This window comes from Aythya ferina (assembly GCF_964211825.1).
Source record: "Aythya ferina genome assembly, chromosome: 1".
Classification (NCBI taxonomy): Eukaryota; Metazoa; Chordata; class Aves; order Anseriformes; family Anatidae; genus Aythya; species Aythya ferina.
This window is the reverse complement of record NC_140296.1, coordinates 55,233,191-55,252,143: the sequence shown is the minus strand read 5'-3', so window position 1 is coordinate 55,252,143 and position 18,953 is coordinate 55,233,191. Positions and strand designations below refer to the sequence as shown.

Below are 18,953 nucleotides of genomic sequence, written 5' to 3'. Positions count from 1 at the left end.
CATCTAAGATCTCACGTGGGAACAGTGCAATGACAACCTCCTTCCAGACGTTCAGCCTGCTTCTACGGGTCACTGCAGATAAAGTCTCTGCCGGCAGCTCCATCACCTGCTTATATAGAAGAGCAAGACTACCTGAAAATTCAATAGCTTGCCAGCACGCCCCATGTGAGAAGAGATCACCATCCACTTTAACGTACCAAGCCAGTCCTAAAGAGAAATTACTGATCTTCAAGTTCCTTGGGAGACCTGTTCCTCAGCAAGTTCACAGAAGCCCATCCATGTTTAAACTGCATCCAATGGCATTACCAGTTCCCCTCAAAGAAAGGTTCTGGCACGGCAAGAGGCAGACAAACAGCCCTTTTTGCACTGGGATGACAACAGGGAGCCTATGACCCAAGTAACACCAGGTCTCACCCTTTCAGGCACTCGATAGCCTTTGCAAATAAAAGGTAGACCTTCACCTTAAAGAGTATCCCTTTCCCTAAGTATCTATCATTCCAATTCGTATCTAATGCTGAAATCAATTACCAACACTGAAAAGGCTTGCTGTGAACACATGCATACATGTATAGTATTTCAGTCCTTGCATCCCCTCTCTATACCACTCAAAGGTCTCATCTGATAGCACCAATAACCATGAGCTTAAAAGGCAAGGCAAGTGTTTTTACCTGACCTTTTTCTTCGTGACTAGTTCTCTTGTTTCTAACATGATACTTCCAAAGCAGCAGGAAAAATCAGGATGTCCTACAAACCTGAGGTTCTCACAGGTGCATCACTTTCACTTAGCTCCTGTCTCATACTCAGTTTGTGTTGAAAGAAGTCAAGTCATCACAAAGGCTCCGAACAGATAAGGCACAGTAGGGTTGCTTAAGTACAAAGCTCTCGCTCAAAAACTGCAGAAACTCTAAAACTAACCATCTAGTTTAAAATAAATAAAGAGTACAGCTACTACCTGTAGCAATGGCTCAGCATCTTGAAAATTAGGCTGCATGCTGATGTCTTTGAACTTTGTATCCATAATTGAAAATTACTCTTAATGACTGTATTAGTTTTCTGACCTTAAGTATTTTCAGGCCATATGCCATGGTAATATAGTAATGTTTATCTCAATGGGCATGACTGGATGTGTCAAGGGTTTTGGTGCATACCACATGTACAACACGCAGAAGATACTACAGTTAAAAAGAACAGAAAATACTACAGAGTCTACCACTGATATTTGATTTTTATTTTAAAGTCTTCCAGACGTAGCCACTTAGAATTAAATTTTCTACAAGGTGTCAGGGGATAAAACACATTAAGTGAGAGGAGTGCCAGCACGATGTGGGTTCAGTACCAAACCCTGCTAAAAGACTTCCTGAGTGATTTCTCACAAGTCCTTTAAACTCTGTATCTCTGTTCTCCACCTGGAAGAACTGCCATCAGCCTTCACCTCAGAGAGCCTAAGGTATGTCACCACTGTTGAGGCCTTCCATCCTTGGTCACCTGCACCCCAGCTGTTCTCAGCAACCTGCTACATAACTGCACAAACCTTCAGTTTTTCTTTACAAGCATCCCGAATGTGTACATGAAGACAGATTCAGTGCCAACGCCAAGCTTGCCAGCAGAGATAGTAGAGCCTTTAGATGAGGTGTGCCTCAGAGCAGGAGCAAAGAACAAACACCAGAGTGGGGAGGAAGCCAGGGTTGCTACCTCACTTCAGCTGCGCAGGCTGGAGCAAACAGCAGAGCTCATGGTATCTTAAAACACTGACACTGAAGGATTTGTCCTCCTCCTCGCGTCTCCATACAAAACTTGCACAAGGTCAAGAAGCCTACCTACTCCGACAACGTGGGACTGAATACAACACTTTGCAAAGGCAATAAAAAAATGCATGCAGGCCCCTTGAACATCATACAGCAAGTTTACAGAGCCTATTTTTTTCACACTTCTAATTTATGAGATCGTGACCCTAGCAGGTGCTACCATTTATCTAGCAATACACGCTTTGTCACAAGAAGCTTCTCTCAGAACTGTACCTTTTGAAATGCAAACCTTCAGATGGATTACTGTAATGTTATAAAAGGTACTGTAAACTTTCTGCACGAGGAAGCACTGACAAGCAGGGGGAAGGAAAGATGCCAAATAGATTGGTACCACTTCAGATATAGCAAAGTGTATGTCTGTAGTTAGGTTAAAGAAAAACCTTTGAGACCAAAATTTTGTTAGTATCCCACCTGGAAAAGCAGAATCAACATCTAGCCCTTCTGCAAAGCACAGAATCTAGCAAAAAAAATGTATGTGGGTGATGGCAGGTCTACTTTCCTATAGATTTGGTCAATGCTGTACCTAAAGCTCCAGTTTTTCCTTCCGCCTAGTACTCTTTCCCTCAACCACCCTCAGATCTGTAAATCTCCAAGCTATACAAATATGTGCAACTACTAGTTTATGTTGAGGAACTGACAACCATACCTACACAACTCAAGGTAGGCGTATATCTTATCACTATGAAAGCAAAGCGACTTAATGAGATTTTACAAAATTAACTAGAGCTCCTTCCATAAGTTAATGGCGACTTCAACCTCTTTATCCTTGTTAAATCTATAGAAAGGGGAACTCATTAGTGAATACACAAAGTAAAAACTTGGGCTAGCATATTCAAATGCATAAGCCCTTTAAAAGGGTCAAAAGACCACGGTTCCCTTAAGGCCTTGTTTCACTCTTCAAATTGAAAACGCTCTTATATTCCTTGAACCAACTCATAATCACTGATAAGAATCCAACTACAAAACTTATTTAAATAACTGTTCTAATAGGATTTTCTCTAGCTCGTTAAAATTACACTTTTACAGTCTTTAAGAACAGGCCTAACAATTAATTCAAAACCTTTTTAGTAGCATCACCTGCTTCTGAAGGATCAGAATTTAGGAGAGCCACACAGCTTCTTCTCAACATCAAGCTAAGAGCCTTCTCCAGTAACTCAGGGCTGCTGACATATTCCTTTAGAAATAGCTGCAGGATCACAAAACTCACAGATAGCACAGAACAGCCTGGGTTGTAAGGGACCCCAAACGATCACGAAGTCTGATCTCAAACACCTGTGTCCCTGGGTAGGCTTAAATTCACCTCTGACAATTTGATTGCTACTATCTGCATCGTCTGTACAATCAGGCACTGCATGTGGCTATAAACTGAATTTCCACAGTGCCTTTTACTTATTTACTTTTAAAGAACTTGACCTTTTGCGATGAACTTAGCTCCAAGTCACCTAAAGCTTCAGAAAAAAATAAAAACTGAATTAAGCAGCAACCAACCTGGCATCAATTTCTGTTCTCCCATCAGTCCCCACGTAGAAGAAGCTCAGGCAGATGGATACCAGAGCGTATGTGACGTGGCACAGCCTGAAGAGAATTTGAGAGCCTCGCACGAAGCAGAGGCTTCCTTGTTACCCTAGTAACCACAGAATAATACAGCTTAATGTCCTTCAAGCTAATAAAAATACCCTACACTGCTTCTAAGAAAACTTCGCAAAAATGCTCTGCTGAGACAGATTTTCCTCACAACTGTAGTATTATATGACAACTCTGGGTATTATTTGTAAGATGGGCTATTTTGCAGAAACTCTAAGTGAGTGGCAACACAAGAATACTGAACCCAGACAGGAGACAGAAATCTGACTTTTATCATTTTGTCTTTTACTTTAGAAGCAGTATTATGATTTCATATCCTTTTGATTATATTCAAGGCCTCTTTCACCAATGTAAAATTTGTCTTCAGCAAAAGAAGCCCAAGAACTTCTGGGTTACAGGTCCAACTGCTTCATTAGCAGATGCTCTGGAAGCCTCTTCCCTCCTGCTGAGTTTCTACCAGAAACTCTGACTCCTGACTTGAGAAAGAAAACCATTCTGCCATGACCACAGAAAGTTGGTAGCCCTCACCTTAAAGAGTAACTTATTTAATTACCATAAGCTTGGTTTAAATAATTTGAATGTTCAGTCCGACTGCTTTGGATGAACAGAGCACCAAGAATGTTTCTTCTCCACAGTTTTCAGAAGTGGCCTCTGTGTTTAACAATTCAGCTCCTTAACTCCAGAAATAAAATGCACATCAGCCAGTTAAGTGAAACTGTTTCCATATCTAAAGATTAATAATATATAAATTATGACCTTCCAAAAATCTTGTGGGTTTTTTTTTTTGGTTTCGTTTTTTAAAAATGCTTTGGTTCACCAGGTATAAGGTAGTGCCTCCCAGCACACTACTGCTATGCTGAGAATACCAAGTATGATTAACTAATAACCTCTCTTCTATGTTGAGTATAAACCTCTGAAATAAGTTTCTCAGGAACTTATTCTTCCTACGTAAAGACAAGTACCCATTACAAAAAAATACCTCACGAATTATGTTATTCTAAATCAGCATCCTGAATATGTTGGAAGACATTGAACAAAAAGTTCAACCATCCCAGCATCCAGAACTTTCCTAGGAAGAAATTAATACCTATAAAACGATACCAGATATAAGGTATCAGGTACATAGAATAGTAAAATGTAAATACTTTCTTCCTTATGTATATCTCAAATCCAATATTTGTGTAAGTATTAAAAATGACGTCAGCCAGAATGAGGAACTTGGGCATACTCAACAGCCCAGATGTTATTTATGTTTCAACTCATGTACAAATGTTAATTTCTTTGGGTCTGGCCTAGGTTATAAAGGAATAAAAGCTGCCTTTTCCCAGACACGTTTTACTAACATGATGGACAGATGTTTTATCATCTATGAAGACAGCCCCTGGTGTCTTCCCCAGAAGAGTCAGAGCCCACGGCTGCTGGCACAGCCAGTTTGTGGGATGCTGCAGTCAAATAGGTGGTAGCTTGGTTGACAAAAAGGATATGTTTTGCTAGCTCTTGGTGAGAACTCGTGCATCTGCATGAAACGGGAAGGAAAAGAAAGAAAAGACTTTTCAGCAAAAGACCATACTGTTCAGACAGAGAGAATTTTTTTCACAGGAAAGAAAAAGAAGCCAAGCCAACCTCAACCATTTAAGATGTCACAAATTCCGACATGGACACCACTCTCAGTATTGCTTAAATTAGTGAGGAAAATGATTACATTTATCTGAAGTGGGATCAAACAATGTGGCTTTATACTGGCTCAACTAAACTTGTTCAGAAAGTAATTCGGTGATGAAATTTTCATCCAGGAAGGATGGCAGTTTGTGTACTTAACACTCAAAATGCTAAGAAGTCATTTGAAAAAAGTTGGATTTCTTTTAAGAAAGAGTCTATATTTGAAGGAACCACACACCCAGTGTCCATAACACCTTCTTTGTTGAATCACTAATTGGTAACCAGAATTTCCTGAAAATAGTCCACTAATTATTTTTTCCACATTAAGTTGTCCTATGCAGAAAGGCCACTTCAATTAATATGAAGGTGTGCGTGGGGGTGTGAAGCCCAGGCTGTTCCCAGTCCTTTTAATCTAACCGCGTTTCTTGCTGACAGACGAAGTCTTTCAAAGGAAGGTGTTTTGATCATCTCTGGGAGAAGAATGTAGACTTCAATTACCGGCCCAATTATCCCAGCTAGGAAGGCAATACAATTGCTTAATTTTAGAATAATAAGTGACTTTCAAGGTGAGCCTTTTCAGCTTTCATCCAAGACTGAGCTTTCCATTGTCCCCCTCCAGAAGACTGAGCTACCACGACTGTAGTCACTTTTTTTTTTTTGGAATAAAAGCCAGCTGCAGGAGAATTCAACATCTTTTGAGTTCAGTGATTTGCCACCTGTAGGTGACTTGTCCTCTTTCTTGACTATGCTTATGTCAATGTTAAAAAAAAAAAAACACAACTTTTTATTTTGGGTATACTTCAGCCAAATACAGTTGCTACAATTGGAACAGGATAAAAAATAAATATACAACATCCTGCAATAAACGGCAAATTATATTAAGTGATCAAGTTCTTGAGAGTTCATGTAAGGAATATGGGGTAGCACTAGGGGATACATCAGTAATCCCTGCAGTACATGGCATGTATGACACCCTCCCTCCTTCTTCCTTATCCATAGCAATCCTGACCTTCTAAGTTCAAGTATCCTGACCTCAACTTTCTGCACAACTCATTTGCTTTTTCAGAACAGAGTTGTGAAATTTTGGTCAATTTTGGTAGGTAAAAACAGAATTATGTGAATTTGTTTAATCAAAGAATTACATAAGGGGAAAGAAGACAAACATTTCCATCATCAGATCAGATCATCACAATGCTAATCATGAGCTTCTTGTGACAGAATGCTTAGCAGATAAATGTATTTGAACATGTCCACTTCAGGAGGATGACTGGGGGTTTGTAACATCTCCCAGTGTCAGTCACTTCCTTCCTTTGAAACAGGACCCCAGTTTTAGTTACATATTCATTCACCTCATGTGTCCCAGATAAAACTGTTACCGTTGCCCTGTAGCTGAACACCGGGGAATTACAAATGTAACTGACAGTGCAAGTGAAAAAGATGCAAAGAGCCTTAGCTCCAGCCCATCAGGAGGCTGTCCGAGGACTGCATTTGCTCACTGTGGTTCTTGAAAACCACCCCAGCACAGGTGCAGAGCAAGTCCAGCAATCCTCCTGTTTGCTGAATCAGAGGTCAATGCAGAACACAAAGTGTAAGGCCTGGAGGCAGCAGGGCTATTTCCACAATAGCTGCAGATCTTTAAGTAAAAACTGGTACTTGGAGTGGTAACAGGAACAGCATTTCTTGCCAACGGTTGCTGACAGACTCATCTGATGAGCAGATTCAGCATCTGAATGTGGTTGCTATGAAATCTGGTTACAGAGAGTGCTAGAAGTAAAAGGGTTAGAGGAGGTTTGACTAAAAGCTGCTAGATGGTAAACAGATTCTTCAGGGATTTGCAGCAGCTACATAACAGCACAGTGATACTTCAGCAAGTGACGGAGGCTCCACAAACCCAGCTGGAAAGTCTATAACGTACCTAGTGCCAGATAGAGATCATTAGATATCCATTCAAATAGCATAGGAAAAATTACGATCCAATCCATGATATTATTATTAAAGGCAGCCCAGTGTTCCTCAAACCTAATCCCATCACGACATAACCAGATGTTCACCCCACTGAGAACAGGGGGATTAGCTTCTCCACAATTTGAATAAAATTTAGGAATATCTGGATCCAGCTAAATTAGCTACATTTTCTGCAATGTGATTGAGGATCAAAGAGCAGAAGGCCATTGCTTATCTCACACGGCCAACCTATAACTACTGGAGAAGCAGATGACAGACAGCCTGCTAAGAATCCACAGCTTTTAATGTTAAGTGAGGCTGCCAATATCCAAGCTAGGGGAAATACAAAGAGACACATGTGAAGACTAGTCTACCAACTTTCCTCAGATTTGATATTTGACTTTAAAAGCTGTGGGCTCTCAACAGGCTATCTTGATATCATCTGCTCACCCAGTTCCTTCCTACTAAAGAGTCTACCATCCCTCAGACAACTGTTTGTTCAAGGATAGCCACCCAAGTAGATTCTACTCCAAATACAGTTTATTAATCAGCAACCTGTGCATAAAACTTGCTTTTAGAGAAGGAAGACATCTGAGAACGGTTAAATATATTCTCATGGAAGCAATGAAGTTTATCCTAGTGACTGACACATAGTGGAAACACAATTTTAGAAGGAGAGAAAGAACTCTCGGCTGTCCAAAGAGAAAGGCTTCCCCATTTTGCATTGGCAAGTCTCTGGGTCATGGCATTCTGGGTTTATTAATACTTAAACCCAATGAAACCTCAGCCAGGAAAGGGTCCCATGCAGTTCTGAAGCATAATAAAGCACCACAGGCTAGCTGATCAGCTCCAGGTAAAGGAACTGTCAAGCCCATGCCGTGGGCCTTATGATCATCAAGCCTCTGGTCTACTTGCTTGTCCATACTAAGAGCGATCACACAATCATGTGGTGGAATTTCACTGCTCAAAACAATTCAAAACATGAAACAGAACTGAAAAATAAGGAGGTGAATGAGGAAAACCATTTTGGTGGCAAACACCGCTAGGCCTGAGGTAGGTAGCACACTAGGCCTCCAGAAGGATTTAGGTGGCCATGTCCGAGAGACTGCTCCACAGACCCGCTGCCAACCTGCTTCAGCTCCTGACAAGCAGCATATATCTCAGGCTATTTTTTTGCCAAAGCAATATAGCTGCTTTAAAACTGTGCTAGCCCAGCCGAGCCATGTGCTGGAACCGCAACAGGGTCACACTCCTCAGCTCTCGTGGGATTTGTAGATTAGGCACGCAGGCAGCTCAGCCCCTCGGGAGGCCTAATTCACTGAACGCTCCTCTGTGCGTCTACGAACGTGACAATGCTAAAACACTCGATAAAAAACACAGCAGATATCACTTCCATGCAAAACCATGGGAATAAGAAGTAGTGGCAATGCTGTTTCACTCATTGGACATGCATGTTCATCAGTCGGGAGTTTGTCACCTGCCTTTCACAGAAGGCTGCCATAACCACTATGCTACAAGCAAAGCTGAGGGAAAAAAACAACACTCTTCAACCCTCCTGTTGAAGATGAGCCACTATCAAGGCATACGTAAACACTTGAAGGTAAACTCACAATTTCCAAGGGAACAACAGAAAAAAGATGAGGTGTACAAGGTAGTATGGACAGTGACCTAAGGAAAAATACCAGGGACTGAAACCCAGAGATCCCCTGATACTGTTTATATAGAAAAGTCACTGCAAAATGCAAAATCAATATCCCAAACACTGAACAGTCACCAGAAGACTTCACTCACCCAGGTGACTGCAACATTTCAGGCAAAGCTCAACTGTTGCTCCATTACTGCACAGTGGTTCCCATTTATTTCCTCACTATTAGACTTTTTAAGTGTTTTAATTAGTGAGAGAGCCTGCCTCTGAAGAGGTGGGATACTACATGAGTAAGGAGATAGCTCAAGGAGTTTGCTGCAAGAGGACCACACACCTCAGAGCACAGCAGACTCCTAAAGCTCTTTTGCAAGAGCCATTTCCCATTTAAGTTCCTCCCTATTTCTCAATGAAAGTGAGAAAAGAGAAGGCTGAAACTGAATGTAAAAAAAAAAAAAAAAAAAAAAAAAAAGGAAGGGGGGGGGGAAAGCATCTCCAGTGCATAGCATGTTCAGAAAATGAAAGCCAAGATTCGCTGCATCCATTCTGCTTCGGACAGCATCCTGTACGCTTAGTACAAAAATGAAGCCATCCCCTCTTTGCCCCCAAGTCCCCTGCTGCATACTGAGGAGGTTATCTGTTAAAGACCCCACAGCTGATGAAAGAGGTTTAAGCTGTACTACATCGATTCCCTCTCCCCACAAAACCTTATCAACACGCAAGGAAAAGCGATGGGAGAATTCACTCCAAGTTGCTGCCTGGCTTCTGGTTGCGGCTCGCAGCGCTAACCCAGCAGAAGGTGACTCATGCTCCTCTCTTCCAGGCATCGTAGGGAGTAACCTGCATGTCAGCCACAAGGAATCTGACTGCTTTTGAGGCAGGCAGAGCAGATGCCTTCCTTAAGCAGTGAGACAGAGAGCCCGGGTTTGGTCAGACTCTGAGGCACTCAGACTAGTTAGGAGATTTTTATTTATTTTTTTGAGGCTATCAAAGGCATCTGAGAGAATGCTCCAGAAGAAGCCATGCAAGGTGACCATCCTTCCAAATTATTTTCAAAAAGGCTGAACTCCTAATTAAAAAAATCACTACCAGCACCGAAACAAAAAGCCCACCACCTCTTGACCGGTTTTCAGTAAAATTACTACAGTGAAAGAGGAGCAAAAATGCGAACCTGGAGATTACCACTAGGAAAGCCCTTAACAACATTGAGTCTTTTTGGCAGTAGAAAATACACAGACTGAAAAAAAACTTATCTTCATAAAATACATTATAGTGGCAGTATACAAATAGGACTGCTGTCCTGTGGTTCACAAAACACACACCTGCAGGACTCCACGTCACGTCCAAGTAAAACACAGATGGGTGAAAAAACAAACAAACAAAAAACAACAGATTTCCCCCTGTACCTTTTATAATTTTTTAGGGAAATAGTGTAAAAACAACTCTTCACATCCATTATTTTATTCTGACAAAAACAATGAAATTCTCAAATTTAAAACATGAAGAGGAAATTTCAGAAGAAAAGCACATCTTCAGAACAGATTTATGCATTTCTAAATGGTTCTTACCAAGTTCATGTCTTTCTGAAAGAAAAAGCATACAGGATTTTTTTTGCATATTTATAAAATGCTTTAAGTAAGATTTTGCAAAGCAGTTAAAGATGTTTTAGCAATGTGAGAAACTGCAAGCAGATCTACTCCAAGGAAAGTAGGTTGATCAGTCTTGGCTTATCCTCTATGCTGTGAAATGTATTAGGAGTAAGAGGGCAAACAGCACAAACATTCTCCTAGCAAAACCAAAACTAGCTTGTCACAGCAGGCTCCCTTATAGCCCAGACGTGATCTATGTGGCTATTTCTTGAAAGCATCTTTTCTTGCAACTCATCAGAAACCCAGGACTGAAGCTTTTCTTCACAACGCTCAGCGCACTTCAAGTTCAGTGCCCTTATCCAATTCACAGGGATCCAATTCATTTCCAGTTCAAATTAAATTGCCACGTGAGTATCAACTCAACCACAATCTCAGACACCATTCATCTTTAGTTAAGGTGGCTGGCTACCTGTTAACCAGAACAGTAAGGGGAAGACATAAGGGTGGGGGGGGTGGAAACAACACAAAACCACTAACCAACCAACCCTTACTTTCCAGAATTATTTTAGCACAAACAACGATCCTCATCGATTACATTCCAATACTTTAAAATGCTTTAGTCACGTCTCCTCGTTACCCTGATTTTTTGCAGAAGACAACAAGTACAACTTAAAAGATGTTAAAGTTCTGTCTATGTGACCGGAGCAGTGTTTCAAAAACAAGCTAGTCAACTCTGAAAACATTTTTCCCTTTTTTGTCCTTCGCTAGATCTTTCATCTAGTCTAGCCTTTCATCTAACCAAGACAAGAATTAAACACCGTCACCACTGCACCAACTAATTGAGCTAGCCCCATGACGTTACTGTTGGGAAAGGATAACATGCTCCTATCACACCTTTAATTCTCTCGTCTAGACTAGGATTTAAGACAACACAGCTGCTAAAACACAACCCATCCACAAAGAAAAGCACTTGAGTTGTATCCGTCGCTGTAACTGTACCTAGACTATACCGTTTGCCTTAATGCAGCAAAAACTGAAGACCACTCCTGTACTGGAAACCTCCAGCCAAGAAAAAAAAATAAGCAGGAAGCTAATGAATAAGAGGACATGAAGAAGCAGATAGCTATAGCTCTTGTTACCTTAATCACATAAATCTTTGTGCAAGTCACTACGTGCCAAGATAATTTAGCGCTGCAGTCCCAATTGCTTCCCAATTCTCTCTCAAAACGTTATCATCACATACCACCTACACAATTTACAAGGAGGGGAGGAAAAAAAAAAAAAGGAAGAAGTGTTTTAAACAACACCCGCAATATTTCTGAGATGAAATAACCAGTAACCACAGGTTTGTTCTTAGTTGCAAAAGAAATCTTGAAGTGAATTAAGTGAAAAACTAGAAAAGGAATGGATTTAATGATTTTTGGCACAGCCACTCGCTCAGACATTTCAAATTTTATTCATTTAAAAACTCTTAAAAATAGAATGACAATTGAAGTCTCAGTCCAAAGAGTTTGCCTGCTAACAGAAGAGTTTTAAGGAAACCTACTGTTATTCTGAATGTTTTATTTATGACCCAAACAACAAAATTTGTTTCTTACACACACTAGCCAACTGAAGAGCAGACAATCATGGTTATTTTGAAAGAAAACACACAAGTTACTGCCAACTGTGCTGGCTATATAAAAAAAAAAAAAAAAGTATTTAGAGAATTATTGTCCTCTACATATCAAAGGGAAAACAGAAAATCTGGTAAGCAGTGACTTTTTGGATAGAATTTTCCAAGTAATCATTGCAAAATCTGTCAAAACCCTAATTAAGCACAATTAAGAGCAAGATAGAAAATATTGAGCCCCAAGCATTAACGTACAAACTCCAAGTATTACTGTTCTAAACTATGAAAGCCATTGAAGTCACTATTATATTTGCTCTTTAACATATTAAACTGCATTTTTACTATGCAGACGTGATCAAGTAGCACTGAAAACAAACTTAAGAAATCTTGCCACATGCTGTTCTACTGTTTGACAATTTTAGCTATCCACATGTATTCACGCACCTCTGCAACAACACGAGCTGCAGCAGCAATTAAGACCTGAAGAGAGAAAATGATGCTGAGTGACACAGGCATGACTCTAAAAAAAATAAAAATGAAAAGAAATGCCGTTCTCTAAACTAGCACAAACTAAACTGAACGTGCATACAAAAGGAGCACGCATTTCAGTAAGTCTAAAAAGAACAGGTAAAAAGCAGGAGGGCCCAGGGAAATGGTTGAGTCACCATCCCTGGAGGTATTCAAAAGAGGTGTAGATGCGTTGCTTAGGGATATGGTTTAGTGGTAGTCTTGGCAGTGCTAGGTTAACGGTTGGACTTGATGGTCTTAGGGGTCTTTTCCAACCTAAATGACTCCTGATGGATGATTCTGTGATTTGTTTTCAGTGCCCATATATGCAAACTGTCACATCATTTTACCTTACAATGGAAAATAAATAAATCTTGGAAAATATCCACCTATATGATTAGCTGGTAAGGATGGAAGCAGACAAAAAAAAATTTAAACATTAGAAGACTCTAGTTAAAGGCATTGTCTCAAATTTTCACAGCTTCCACAGAAAGTAACTCAAAGTAGCATGAATACTTCAGATCATCAAGAAAGGGAGCAGGGAAAGAAGAATCAAGAGAACTCTGCAAGTATGGAATTCGGTTAAAAAGCTTCTACAGGAAAACATTAAAGGTGGTATGTTCCAAAGATGCATGAACACTTTGAAATATTTGACTTTAAGACCAAGCTGAGCAATTTTAAAATAATCTTCTATGGCTTAAAATTGCACACTGTCAGAGATTTTTTTTTTTTTTAGGGGATTGTCTATGTACGAATTCCGCAGTTAAATCAAGAAACCTATAATTTTGTCTGACAGAATTATTTCATTAACTTCATATTAAAACAAAGGTAGATTGACTAAAAAAATAAATTAAAAAATCTACATTCTAAAGAGCCAGAAAGAAGTCTGGCAAAGTTGTTTGAAAACTACAAAGGGAAACTAAAGTTTAAGACGTTACTGTAAAACTTATTTAGTCCTGTTCCCTGCAAACAGGTACTCTTTCCATTCTAAAGACTTTCTAGGGGATAGTCAATGTATCAGCTCACCAGTAAGACATAAGAAATGTCTGAAGAGCTGAAAAACGTGGTGTTACATAAAGGGTCAACTTGGTAAGACTGCCAACTTGTGTTTACCACTTTACATCTCCACAGATACATAAAATATTTGCATTTTCTTCTCACTCCATGAGATTCTCACCTGAGAAACAGCCATCTGTAGCATCCCCTCCAATAGGGGGGAAAAAAGAGAGGCAAAGGGTCAGTGTTGGTCTTCTTTTACACTTGGTGATATTTTAACACAATGTCTGAAGCTTGCAGCGTGTCCAAATCCCACCCAGTTTGCTGCATTTCCTCAGAAGTAGGTCCACCTGTTTGATGGGATTTTAAAGTCTGTTAATCCATCCTTGCAATGAAGCGCTAAGTTTCACCTGACAAGCACACAAGGAAGGCCTGGCAGCTTGGCAAGCCATGCAACGGAGGATGTGGACCGTGCTCATTACCTGCCCTGCCTTTCTCACTGAGAGATGAGTAATCAATCCACTGTGTCACGATTACTGGAAGAAAAAATGAAAACAAAAAAAAAAAAACAACACAAACAACCCACCTCTTGCTAAAAAAGGACTGAAGGATTTCAGTCTCTTCGTATTTCTACCATCCTACATGGAGAGCATCTGTCAAAGTCCCTCCACTTTTGCGTACAGTACTTTAGAAGGAATAATATTTTCCAAGTTTCACTTCAACTGCTTTTGCTATTTCTTCCTGGAAGGCTTGAGCCATACTCGTCACAAGTGTTGAAGCTGCATTTCTTGAATACTGCTCTACATGGTTCTTAAAATTAGACTAGCAGTTTCTTAAAAAGAGATGAAAAATACATAAAACCTGGAACCCTTGCCCAGATGACCTCCTGAGGTGCCTTCCAACCCAAACAATTCTGTGACACTGGTAAATTCACTGCTGTAAGAACTCTTTAAACCAGGTTGAAGAGCTAAAGAATAAATCCAACTATTTAATCCTTTCCCAACTCTATTGACAGTCATGTATGATCATATTGAGATTTAATAAGGAACTGGACCCTAATGTGCTAAGTGATCTTGGAGTAAAAAAATATTTAATTTTCACAGCACTAGGAAAACAACATTTTTAAACTAGACATTTGAGCAATTTGTAACTTCAAGTATAGTTTTGCAGACTTAATCACCATTAAGACACTAAAAACATCAATCATCATTGACTCGAGATGCTGATTTCACAATTAATACGTTTCAATAATTGCTTCTCTCGCGTGTTTTGAATTGCCACAGAGAATCCCTAGACTGGGAGGCAGATTCTCATCCTGATGGTAAGCATTGCCATGAAGAACACTCAACTCAGCCACATTTCTGTGATATTTCATTGCAATATACCTATACTGGTTAGCCTGCACTTTCAGTCAAAATTAATGTTTTCTCGTCTTTGCTTCCTAGAGAAATTAGGCAATAGGTTATTTAGAAGTTTTATATTTACCTGTTTTCCCACTACTTGAAATAAAGCGTTTCCCAAAAGCACTGCCTGAAGTAAAATCTGGCGGATTCTCCGAAAGATGAGCCCAACAGTCCTGTCTTTAAAACACCGGTCTACAGAAACCACAACAAGTGAAGAACGGCAAATTGAGTCTGGAAGAATTTCCCCTCTGTGCTTTAGATTCTGCTGGAAAAACAACACTTTTCTATTTCACGGGGTTCTCCTAAAAACGTCCAACAATCCTTAATATGTCCAGATTGAGAAGTTTCATGAAGGAAAGCTACACAAGTGCCTAGAGGACACAGTCGACGATGCTTAAGCATACCTCATGGGAATAAAACACTGGCAAAGTCACATCCAAAATTGAAATTCAGTATATGGTAAGTATCAGGAGGTTGGCTTCAGAGAGCTTTCTAATCACACAACAGACAAACACAACCGTGTTAGAAGTTATCCAACTCCACTCCGAAACAAACAAACAACCAAACAACCCCCCCCCCCCAAAACCAACAAACCACTATTCCACACTTCTTCATCTACATCCTCGCTGTTTCTTTGCGAATCTCGCTATCTAACTGGGGTGTATCACCACCGATCTGTTTCATCTGACAGCTTCTGCTCTCGCTACACTGCAGACCTTCACCAGCATGGGCCCGCTCATCCAGGTCAGTCTTGTTCTCACCAGTAAAAAGTTTCTCCAGGAAACAGTTCAGTCCGCAGCAAAAGCTGAAGAGCTCTTTGCTGCCAAACCTGTTAATCCATTCTGGGAGGAGAGGAGGTCTCGGAACTGCAGTACCTACAAACGCACAGATAATGTTTTGTGTTTCTCACCAGCAGCCAGGAAAGCAGCACTCAGGTTCTGTACACAAAAAGGCTAAAGGGAACTTAGGAATCTCCTGATTCCACCCCTCACCCAGCAGCACAAGGCATCCCCTGCTTTGTGCATCCAAAGCTGGCAGCACGTGTAAAGGTGGGAAACTCCAGCCCACAGCGCTTCTAAAACCTCTCCCTTCTCCTCACCTGCCTGCTCAGCACTGCTGGAGACGCACCTGAGCACTGACAGGGCTCCTCCACCAAGGGTGAAGTGCCCTGAGTTGTTCCCAGAGAAAGCCAGACAAAAAACGCTGCCTTTCCTTGGAAAAGCAGGTGGTTTACATTTCAAGCAGCATTTTCCAGGAAGGAACTTTAATTACCTGCTTGAAGGCTGCGGAGCCGTCCCCTGCTCTTCTTGTGAAAGCCGTGCACCACGCCTGACAGGGCTGCAAGGCTCCCACACCACGCAGTACAAAAGAAATCCTGACTTTATAGTCGTGCCACTAGGAGACTCCTCTGCAAACTGGGCGACCTGGATTTCGGGCCTGTTTCTGAGGAAATTCATGCATTTTTTTTTTAATATTAAATAGCCGTTTAATGAGAACAGAAGCTAACCTGACAACAGCTATCTGTTGGACAGCCTCTACGGACTGGCTTCAGAGCTAAGTAAAGGTCCACTTTTTCCCCTCTCTTTTGGCCATGTAAACATGTCACTCATTCCTGTGAAGTTAATCAACTTCCTCGGGAGGAATGAAGAGCTCCCTTAGCTTAATTTGGCCTGGTATGTGGTGGCCAGGCCAGGGAAGCAGAAAACTCAAGCCCGCATCTCTCAGCCTGCAGAGGGAATTTCCCCCCAGCTTTTCTACTTCTTGGGACAGTAACTACAACTATCCTCTAATTATCTCTAATTATGTAAGAGCATGGGAATTCTTCCATCAGAAAAAGTAAAAATAGTAAGGACATGCAAAATGCAAAGGTACCCAGCAGCTGGGGACCTGGTCAATCAGTTTCCAGGTACAATCAAAGTTCAGAGACTTTTATATCACGGTTTTGTACCCATATAAGCAAACACTGGCAGTTTTCAGGCACATCTCCTCCAAAACACCTAAGTAAATGAGACTGTGATTATTTCTCTCTCATTAATGCATTTGTGCAGCTGTAAATGATAACTTAGAACTCCCTGCAGAGGTACATATCTGTACCTCTGCATTCTTCCAGTTACGCTTGCATCCTTCTTACTGGTTAAACGAACGGCATATCAGGTCTCAGATGCTGCCTTTGAACTTGCATCAAGTGGCAAAACAAAACAGCAGACCCCACAAACAGAAGACAAGGTAAGTTGACCAAGGAAGACCTGGTACACTTGCTGAGATCTTGTAATTCACTCTTTAGTATGGCACGTCGATATTATATTCCTTTCAACTGCACCTCAATTAAAAAAAATAAATAAATCAGGACTGGCCAGAACCTGGATTTCAGCTGCTTTTGGATTGCTTTGCATAAGAGAAATTTAGCATTAAAATACTGCTCGGGTGTCTCTCACAAAGTAGCTCGCTGCCAGCCAGAAGTTGAAGTCTTGCAGTAAGAGCCATGACAGCAGCAAGCGACGAGCGGCGTGCAGACCCACCCTGAGCAGTGCTGAGTCAATATAACCCTGCAAGTGTGAGTTGCTTTCTGTTCTGCTTCACCTACCTACAGGCTGGCAGCTCGGGTCTGGAGGCAGACGCTCCGCTGCGAGGCACGGAGCACGCTGAGAGAGCTGCAGCTCGCGTTCAGGCACTGACTGAATGCAGAGCAGCGATTAAACACGGGCAAACCAAAGGCATTTACCAAAGTCCACCTTAACTAGCAGGAGAAAAACTGGTCTGCTATAAGGCACATGTGAATGATGAGGATTGTGAGGATACAGAAAATGCATTTTCCCTACTAAGTTCAAGATAACTTTGTTACATCAGCCTTCAGACCCCCCCCCCCCCCCCCGTTACAAAGTTAGGACATATATTAAGAAACGCCTGCTGTGAGGAAGTTGCGAGTCTCTGAAAATATCCGAGCTTCGCCTCCTCCCTCGCCTTTCCCCTGCTCACCCTGCTCCCCAGTTTCAAAACCCATCTTTTGGGGCCTCGGTCTGGAGCAGCAGCTCCTGCCACCAGCCCGTCAGCCCCTGCCAGCACTGCACGGCGGGCTGCAAACCCCATGGCTGCGGTCCGGCGGGGGCTATTTACAGGGGTTTGCCTTTCAGGTGGCTGAGCCTCTGATAAAACTGGGTGTGTGGCACAACCCCAATCCCTCTCCATGGCGGGGAAGAGACGTGGGGATGAGCTGCGGGCAGCATTTTTGCAGCTCGAAGGGTCGCTGCGATGTCAGCCCTGCAGGCTGCGGGGGCCTGGCCGGGACCTGAGCATCACGTACCAGTGTTTCACCCTGCAGCAGCAGGGCGATATTTGGGATACCCAGCGGCGCCTGCAAGGCCTGAACCTCACGGCCACCACCTCCTCAGCGAGGCACAGCCCGGTGGGATGCCGAGGGCAATACCTACGTGCCTAGGGAGCGCGGGACACCCCCACCCACCCTGATACGCGCGTGTAGGGTGGGACAGCGCCCCAAAAACCCCCTGGCAGGGCAGCTGGGGCCCCATCCCCGTCCTGCGAGGGGTCGTGCAGCCGCCCCGCGGGGCTGGCGTCGGGGAAGGGCCGCGCCTCGTCACCTCTTGACGCGGATGATCTGGTCGCGCATGGGTCGGATGTCCTGGAAGCTCTGCTGGTTGACCAGGCTGTAGACCAGGATGAAGCCCTGCCCGTTCTTGATGTAGAGGTCCCGCATGGAGGCGAACTGCTCGGTGCCGGCCGTGTCCAGGATCTCCAGCACGGAGGGCGACGCGTCCACCTCGATCTCCTTGCGGTAGAAGTCCTCGATGGTGGGGTCGTACTTCTCGATGAACGTCCCCGTCACGAACTGCACCGTGAGCGCCGACTTCCCCACCCCGCCCGAGCCCAGCACCACCACCTTGTACTCGCGCATCCTCCCGCCGACCTCCACCACCACCTCCTCCTCCTCCTCCTCCTCCTCCACCACCTCCCTCCTCCTCCTCCTCCTCCCGCCGCCCCGCCGGCCGCCCCTCACCCCCCCGCCATCCGCCGCCGCCCCCTCCCGCCGCGCCTCCTCCCGGCCGCCGGGGCCGCGGCGCGCCTCGGCTGGGGCGGGGCGCAGGCCACGCCCCCTCCTGCCCCGGTCGCCATGGCAACAGCCAATCGGCGGCGGCGGCGGCGGCAGCGCGCGGGTTGGTAGGGGGAGGGAGTCACGTGGCGCCTCCCCCGGCCTTT

The 18,953-nt window shown here is 42.9% G+C and overlaps 1 protein-coding gene across 1 annotated transcript in view; it reads right to left on the bottom strand.

The window, feature by feature from the left end:
- RAP2A (RAP2A, member of RAS oncogene family) overlaps positions 1-18,661 on the bottom strand; it is a 30,427-nt gene extending 11,766 nt beyond the window's left edge. Inside the window, exon 1 of the mRNA XM_084521580.1 lies at positions 18,338-18,661. Coding sequence (XP_084377706.1) covers positions 18,338-18,651 — 314 coding nt within the window. The 5' untranslated portion in view covers positions 18,652-18,661. The remainder of the gene's footprint in view (positions 1-18,337) is intronic.
- Between the last annotated feature and the right edge of the window lie 292 nt (positions 18,662-18,953).